The sequence below is a fragment of the Myotis myotis genome, unplaced genomic scaffold, assembly GCF_014108235.1.
Source record: "Myotis myotis isolate mMyoMyo1 unplaced genomic scaffold, mMyoMyo1.p scaffold_m19_p_3, whole genome shotgun sequence".
Classification (NCBI taxonomy): domain Eukaryota; kingdom Metazoa; phylum Chordata; class Mammalia; order Chiroptera; family Vespertilionidae; genus Myotis; species Myotis myotis.
Window position 1 is genome coordinate 172,202,655 of NW_023416335.1, and position 8,855 is coordinate 172,211,509.

Sequence of the window (8,855 nt, forward strand, 5' to 3'; positions counted from 1 at the left end):
TGCTCCAGGATGTGGTGAGAAAGTGGCCCCATCAGAGAGCATGACATCTTCTAATCCCAACCCACACACTGATGTCAAAGTGTTTGTGTTCTTTCTCCAGAGCACTCTGTTCTTCTACCAGCAGTCGCTAAGCTGGGCAAACATGTGGGTATTTTGCAGTAACATTTGGAATATACATTTTTTTTCAGTTGAGATTTCTAGTGTTTCTATTTTGAAGGTCAGGGGTGATGTCACAGGCTTAGTCATCAACTGTCTGCGCACCACAGAGTGTGTACCCCTCTCCAGTCAGCACCTGCAGTTCTTTTAACATCAGCATGAGGATGAGGAGTTCCTAGGCCTTTTACGCATATAAACATATATATATATATATATATATATATATCCAGATAGTGAAAAGCCACATCAGAGCAAGCACAGAGATTACCTGAAAATGTGCTTCTTCCCATCATTCCCACAAGAGGTCAGGCAAGGAACTTCCATAATAATGAATGAAAACAGTAAGTAGAATTGTTCAGTGAATTGTAGTGATTTGCTTGTTTGTAAGCATTCCCTCCCTAGAAGCCTACCCTTCTGGGTTTTTTTTTTTTTTTGCTTTTTCCCCACCTGGCCTCTCCCCTTGTTTCCCTTCCCTCCCTTTTCCTTCCCCACACCCTTCTTCTTTTCTCATTTTAATATCTTCATAACTCAGAAGACTCTTTGTTTGGAAATGAAGGTGGAGGGTAATTAATCAGGAAATTTCTGATGCTGTTTTCTACTCAAAGCTAAATGCAAATATGAAGGCTTTAGTCATCATTCAGTGGCCATTTACACCTATAGAGAGTACTCAGATGGACCAGAGCAGTGGTCGGCAAACTCATTAGTCAACAGAGCCAAGTATCAACAGTATAACGATTGAAATTTCTTTTGAGAGCCAAATTTTTTAAACTTAAACTATATAGGAAGGTACATTGTTATTAACTTAATTAGGGTACTCCTAAGGCTTAGGAAGAGCCACACTCAAGGGGCCAAAGAGTCGCATGTGGCTCGCGAGCCGCAGTTTGCCAACCACGGGACTAGAGGTTGAGATTTAAGAAAGCGGGGATACAAAATGACTATTCTTTTGGCAAAACTTAAATAAATTGCTGTCTTTGTGCAGAGCAGTTAACACTGTATTTAATCTTTGAGACAAGTCTATTAGGAACTCTTGCTGCTGATCAGTGGCCAAACCAAGACACAAAACCATGCAGCCTGATTCCAGACCCTGTGGCCTTAACCCTGGTGCTGTGCTGCCTGGGATCAGAGCCCAGGATAGGATAATGCAGAGCACTGGGTGGTGACCGTATGAATGAGGAAAATGGAAGGCACTGAGAGGGAGGCACACACTCAGTGGTACGCAGACAGCTGATGACTTAGACCATGACAGGTGAGTAGGCGGCATCTGTATTAGTCTTGAGGGCCAATTTTGACGGTGGTGATCAGGTGAGTTTTCCTTTCATAGAGGATATGCGGTGAGTAGCCGCTGGGGCTGGAAAGCAGGTTGAGAAAATACATAGTCTAGTGTAGCTGGAGAAGGGGATCTGCACAGGCTGCAGCCAGGTTTTGCCAGCCCCATTTCACAGGCAGTTGGGATAAAGGGGGGTGGGGGGTGTTGAGCAGCTTTGTGGCAAGAGCTCTAGAGGGCACAACTTAGTGAGGCATAGTTTGAAGAAAGGAATGCTAGAAGCAGGAAGAAGAATTAGGAGACTGTATTTTTTTATTGCAGCATAACAGTATTACCACAAACTTAGCAGCTTTAAACAGCACATGTATTCTGTCACTGTTTCTGCGCCAGGAGTCCAGGCACTGCTTAACTAGGTTCTCACCGTAGGGTCTAAGTCTGTAATCAACGTGTTCACTGGGTTTTATTTCTGAGGTAGGTACCAGGAGCATCCTTAGTAGTTTCATCTGAGACTCAAGTAGGAAAGATGAGCTTTTGTTGGCAGAATTCAGTAACTTCTATACAAGGACTTCAGTTTCTTGCTAGCTGCCCGCCCACGGCCATCTCAGCTCCTGCAGACTGTTTCTCCATGAGCACCCACACTGGGATCCACACATGCTGGCCTGCCTTTCAGTGCCAGCAAGGAAGTGAGACACTTCAGCTAAACTATAACCCGCCTATCTAATCACCTGTGTCCTGTCACCTTTCCACATCTGTCAGAAGTGTCGCAGGTCACTCCCACACTCAAGGGGAGAGGACTGTCCAAGACCATGAACATCAGAAAACACAGATCTTAGAGAGGCTGCTCTGGTGACAGACAAATGTAGTTGATGACATACTCAGGAGTGTGAACTGAGGTGGTATTAATGCAAATAGGAAGACTTTGTTTGAACAATTATGTCTCTGGCCCAGCCGGCGTGGTGCAGTGGTTAAGCGTTGACCTATGAACCAGGAGGTCGGGGTTCGATTCCTGGTCAGGGCATATGCCCGGGTTGTGGGTTCAATCCCCAGTGTGGAGTGTGCAGGAGGCAGCTGATCAATGATTCTCACACTCCCTTCCCCTCTGAAATCAATATATTTTTTTAAAAAATATGTCTGAGAAATAAAATGATTTCTTCCTATCCCACATGAAGTTCTTTGTATACCTTATCTCATGTAAACCTCAAAATACCTCTTTTAGGTAACAAGAGAATCCTTAGTTCACAGATGAGGACACAGGCTTTGTAAAGCTAAGTGCCTATATCACACACATCCTAGCTTCAAGTCTGGGGTCTCAACCTAGATTTGAACGTAAGATGTCAGTCCCAGAGCTCAAATTCTTAGCTATTTTTCTTTACTTGGACTTAAAAAGTATAGAGGATTTAAACACAGATCGATACCTTTTCATGTACCTACTGGCCATCTGTATGTCTTCTTTGTAATGTGCATATTCAGATCCTCTGTCCATTTTTTTAATTGGATTGTTCAGGGTTCTTTTGCTATGAGTTGTATGCACAGAGTATTTCTATGTGTTGCTCTTAAATTATATTCACTTATATGTGAGCTTGCATTTAATATTTAAATCTTAATTTTTTTCAAGAAAAACATTGGACCTTTTTCTTTAATTATGTTAAGGAACTTCCAAATATGTCGTAGGTGATGACATTAAATTTCTACAACTATGTCCTAAAACACTAAGTTAAATATTTATGTTGCATTATTTTTCAGGTGTGAAAATGAAACCAAATTCAAAACAGAAGAAGTATTTTGGGCATATAACTTCTGCCCTACTCCATATTCTTGGACTGCACTTCTGGGCCTTATTTTATATCTCGTTTTCTTCGCACCTGGTAAGCAAGCCTTCATTGTTATTGTTGTGTTTATTAAATTGTCTCCTCTTAGAAGAGACAAGCTACTTTTTTTAAAAAAAAGATCCTTACATATTGCTTTACAGAAATTTAAAAATTTGTATTTCTCAGGAATGGGACCAATGCCTTGGACTGTGAATTCTGAAATATATCCTCTTTGGGCAAGAAGTACAGGAAATGCATGTTCATCTGGAATAAATTGGATTTTCAATGTTCTGGTTTCACTGACATTTTTACACACAGCAGAGTATCTTACATATTATGGTAAGAGCATTTTATTTCCTACTCTATTTTTAGATATGATTGAAAGACTATATTGTTACATTTTTGCTGTTATGTTTCTGTGATGTGTTCTTGTTCTCCCAAGTCCTTGGACATGCACCTGGGACAGGTGAAAGGAGCTGTCCTGTCCCAAGCAGCACCGCTTCAGCCCCTCAGTGCTATGTAGCCCACCCACCTTCCCAGCCCGAACGTCTCCCCGCTGTCCCCGTTGGAATCTCCAGTGTGGCTTTGTTTCATGCAGAAACATAACAGAGAATGGTAGCAAGATGTGGGCAGGGAGTCCAGGCTAATGCTTGAAGATGGCCCAGGACAGGGACAGAGTCCTGTCCAGAGTGGAATCCGAGTAGAGCTGAAAGCAGCCTCCCGCTGTATCACTCTGCTTTCCGGCCGGGGCACGGGCATATGGTGTCCACAGGGACCAGCACTCACACTGCTGGGACTGCGGACATGTCCAAAGTGTTCAGTAAAAATGTGTGGGGACTGTAACTCAAAATATTGGGAAGTGACTGAGTTAAGGGGAGACCTTGGGAAGGTACTTCAAGTCCATTTTTACTAAAGTGAAAAGACTGTCTTTTCAGCAAGAGGATTTCTTCACTGTTTGTTTACAAGTTGTACTAGGGTTCTAAGGGATAAAATAGGTTTTCATTCTAATCTCGCAAGCCTCTATGGTGAATATGGAAGGCCTGCTGCTCCAGGGGTGGGCGAACTTTTTGACTCGAGGGCCACAATGGGCTCTTAAACTGGACCGGAGGGCCGGAACAAAGGCATGGATGGAGTGTTTGTGTGAACTAATATAAATTCAAAGTAAACATCATTACACAAAAGGGTACGGTCTTTTTTTTTAGTTTTATTCATTTCATACGGGTCAGATCTGGCCCCCGGGCCGTAGTTTGCCCACAGCTGGCTTAGACCATTCTCTAATCACCTCCCCATCACTCACCGCATCCCATGCTCTGGACCAGCTGTCGCCAGCTGGTGGTCCGAAAGGTTGGCAATCACTGGTTTAAGGAAACCTCTGGAGCAGCAGTCGCCAAACAGTAGCGTCCACTGCTCTGGACACTTCTTTCTTTTTGCAAGGACAGGTTTATTTGCCAGCCCCATATCCCCAACCATAAATTCCTTGAGCTCAGGCCAGGACTAGGCCTTGTTCACCATTATATTCCCAGTACCTTCCAAAGCATCTTATTTATTTGATAAGCCTCAGAAGTGATGCTTGAATGACTAACTGCACAGATGAATTTTGTAGATGAATATGAGAAACATAAAAATCTATTCCTCCTCTCTTCTAAACATGCTGAATTGCTATTTAACTTTATTATCTTTATAAAACTCTTCTCTCTCCCAATCAACATTTAGAAATATTTTTTTGGAAAGGAAATACACAGGCCTTTCAAACTGGATATATATTAAATATATTCCACTTTATCCCATTTGGCAATTAAAATTTACCCAAGTTCATAAACTTATCTTCCGGGCACCATAAACATTAGCACAATAAATATCTACACTAATAAAAGAGAAACATGGTAATTGGCGTACGACCGCTACCCTTTTCATTGGCTAATCAGCGAGATATGCAAATTAACTGTCAGCCAAGATGGCGGCCGGCAGCCAGGCAGCTTGAAACTAACATGAGGCTTGGTTGCCTCAGTGACAGAGGAAACCAACGTTCCCCGCCTGCGACTGCAGGCCTCTGAGCGGGCAGTTTAAGAAACATTGTAACAAATACTGTGGGACTTCAGCCAGCAGATTCGAAACATTGTAAGCAAGAAACCTTCATTGTAAGCAAGAAACATTGTAAGGCCAGAAACCTACTTTCAGCCGCGGGAGGCCTAAGAGCTGGAGCCAAGCCTCAAGGTAAAGCTGGCCCAGAATAAAAAAAAAGAAAGAAAGAAAGGAGAGGTTGGGAACTTCAGTCACTCCCTGCCTGAAAACAGCCCTCAGCCCCTCACCCAGACTGGCCAGGCACCCCAGTGGGGACCCCCACCCTGATCCAGGACACCCTTCAGGGCAAACCAGCCGGCCCCACCCATGCACCAGGCCTCTACCCTATATAGTAAAAGGGTAATATGCCTCCCAGCACCGGGATCAGTGTGACAGGGGGCAGCGCCCAAACCCCCTGATCGCCCTGCGGCTCTGTGTGTAACAGGGGGCGGGGCCCCAACCCCCTGAGCAGCCCTGCTCTGTGCCTGATACGGGGGAGCTCCCCAACCCCCCCCCCCCACGGGCCCTGCTCTGTGTGTGATGGGGTAGAGCCATAAACTCCCCATCAGCCCTGCCCTGAGTGTGAGAGTGGTGGCACCCCAACCCCCTGATCGGCCCTGCTCTGTGGGTGATAGAGGGCAGTGCCCCAACCCCCTGATGGGCTCTGCTCTGTGTGTGACGGGGGCAGTGCCCCAACCCCCGGATTGGCCCTGCTCTGTGCGTGACAGGGGGTGGCGCTGCAATCTTCCCATCGACCCTGCCTTGAGTGTGACAGGGGGCGGTGCCCCAACCCCCCAATCGACCCTACCCTGAGCGTGACTGAGGGTGGCATCACAACCTCCCAATCCGCCCTGCTTTGTGCATGACAGGGCGGCGCCCCAACTCCCCAATTGGCCCTGCTCGGAGGCTGCACCTAGGGATTGGGCCTGCCCTCTGCCACCTGGGAGCAGGCCTAAGCCAGCAGGTCGTTATCTCCCGAGGGGTCCCAGACTGCGAGAGGGCACAGGCCGGGCTGAGGCCTCCCCCCCCCCCCCGAGTGCACAAATTTTTGTGCACCGGGCCTCTAGTTTAGCCATATTTGCTGATTCTTGAGAATGCTTAAATATTTGAAGACCTAAATGTAGACTACTATCCTGAGAGAGCATTTTTTATAGAAATGATAGGCCAAATAATAAAAGTCTACATGGTAAGACTTTTGATAGCAAAGCTCTGCTTCCTTGAATTTATGCTGCCAGGAAAACATGAGGCAACAGAAGTAAACTTTAAATGGGGCATAGCCAGGCTTCTTTCCAACATCGGTTAGCAGAGTCCTTCCTGTTTGTTGATCCACATTTTAATCTACATGTTATATGTTAATATTCCTGATTTAACAAATACATACCACAATGATGTATGTCTCTGAAAATACCAGGTCTTCTCTTATTTCCTCCCTTTTTTGTTTCATACCTCAAATTTTGATTCCTTCCAAAACTACACTGCTTAGGTAGTCTTCCTTAGACCCCATTCAGCAATGTTTATTACTAAAAATTATCATTAAAAATGTCACCAGTATTCCATTTTATGTGGAGCATGTGTGACTAAACTGATCCCTTGGAGAGCATTACAATCAGACATGGTCTTTGATTCCTCGTTTTGTGTAATTCAATTAAATATTTATTTTAATTTGAAACTTAATATAGGACTCTAATAAAATTTTCTTCAGAATCAAGCTGCAGAATAGCTGCACTGTTTAGCAATCCTGACAGACTCGGTAGAGGCTTTTTTATTTACATTATGATAGTTACATAACTGACTTGCCCATTATGTGAGACAGATCACAGCCGCCTGAGCCTCCCCACACCTCTAGTTTAACCACAGGTCTCACCAGGTGAACACCACTTACACACCTTTGGCATTCGCCTGCTTTAGATTCCTCAAATCTTATAAAAGGATCTTGTATTTCAATAGAGCTTCCTTGATATTATTTGCTTCAGGAATTTTCCCAATCCATCAAATTGTTTTAGCACTGTCAGATTTGATTAGTCATTTCTAATCATGCCACTACTCCTAAATTGTGAGAGATGATCAATAGTTCTTCAATATTACATTTAATAAACCCAAACTAGGTTTGTTCTGTTACAGGAGTTCAGCAGCCTGGTTTAGTCTAAAATACTTCATATGTTCCTATATCACCAGCATCATGATCACCGTCCTTTCTTTGTCCTTCTCCACTAAAGATTCCGTTTCTATTTTTAACTCCACAGTTTTGATTATCTGTAATCAAAACACAGGATTTCATCTCTTCTCAAAAAGCTAGCTTGCTAGTATCACCTTTTTAATGAAAACATTTCCAATTCATTAGTCATACTAAATCTTACTCTGCTCTATCTCTAACAGCAATTCTTCTTTCCTTGTCATTTATAGAATTTAGTAATGCTACCACTTTTTTGAGCAACTAACATCCAAAATTCTAATAGGCATGTAAGATACATTGTTTCTATTATTTTTTTTAAATTTCAGTATAGTTGATAATATTACATCAGTTGTATTAGTTTCAGATGCACAATATAGTGATTCAACATTTTTATACCTTACAGTGTGATCACCCCACTAATTCTAGTAATCATCTGTCACTGTACAACATTATATTATTGACTATATTCCCTTTTCACCCATCTCCGTACCCCTCCCAACCATCTTTCGGTCTCTGTTTCTATAAATCTGCTTTTGTTTTGTTTGTAGTTTTTTAGATTCCACATATAAGTGAAACTATATGTATTTGTATTTCTCAACCTGTGGGTCGCAACCCCTTTGGCGGTCGAACGACCCTTTCACAGGGGTCGCCTAAGACCATCCTGCATATCAGATATTTACATTATGATTCATAACAGTAGCAACATTACAGTTATGAAGAAGCAACGAAAATAATTTTATGGTTGGGTCACAACATGAGGAACTGTATTTAAAGGGCCAGAAGGTTGGGAACCACTGCTCTAGATCCATCCATGTTGTTGCAATTGGCAAGATTTCATTATTTTTATTGCTGTGTAATATATATTCCACTGTGTGTGTACGTATATCCCATCTTCTTTATCTACTCACCTATAGATGGACACCTAAGTTGCTTTCATATGGCTATTGTAAATAATGCTGCAGTGAACATAAAGGTGCATGTATCTTTTTGGATTAATATTTTGGATTTCTTCAGATAATACTGAGAAGTGGAATTGCTGAGTCATAAGGTATTATCTAGTTTTGGGGGGAATCTCCATAATGTTTTCAGTGGCTACACCACTTTGCAATCCTACAAACATGGCACAAAAATTCCCTTTTCTCCACATCCTTGATGACACAAGTTACTTGTTTACTTACCGATAATGGCCATTCTGACCGGTATATGGTAGTATCTCATTGTGGTTTTGATTTGAATTTCCCGATGATTATCTTTTCATATGTCTGATGGCCCATCTGTATGTCTTCTTTGAAGTAATGTCTTTTCATGGTCTCTTTTTATTGATTGGATTGTTTTCTTTGTATGAGCTTCTTATATCTTTTGGATATACCATTGTGAATATATTCTCCCATGC

General features: G+C 42.8%; 1 protein-coding gene across 1 annotated transcript in view; it reads left to right on the forward strand.

The window, feature by feature from the left end:
- Positions 1–8,855, forward strand: part of SLC2A13 (solute carrier family 2 member 13) — a 284,709-nt gene that overhangs the window by 269,212 nt on the left and 6,642 nt on the right. The window contains exons 8-9 of the mRNA XM_036299793.1: positions 3,164–3,285; positions 3,415–3,567. Coding sequence (XP_036155686.1) covers positions 3,164–3,285; positions 3,415–3,567 — 275 coding nt within the window. The remainder of the gene's footprint in view (positions 1–3,163; positions 3,286–3,414; positions 3,568–8,855) is intronic.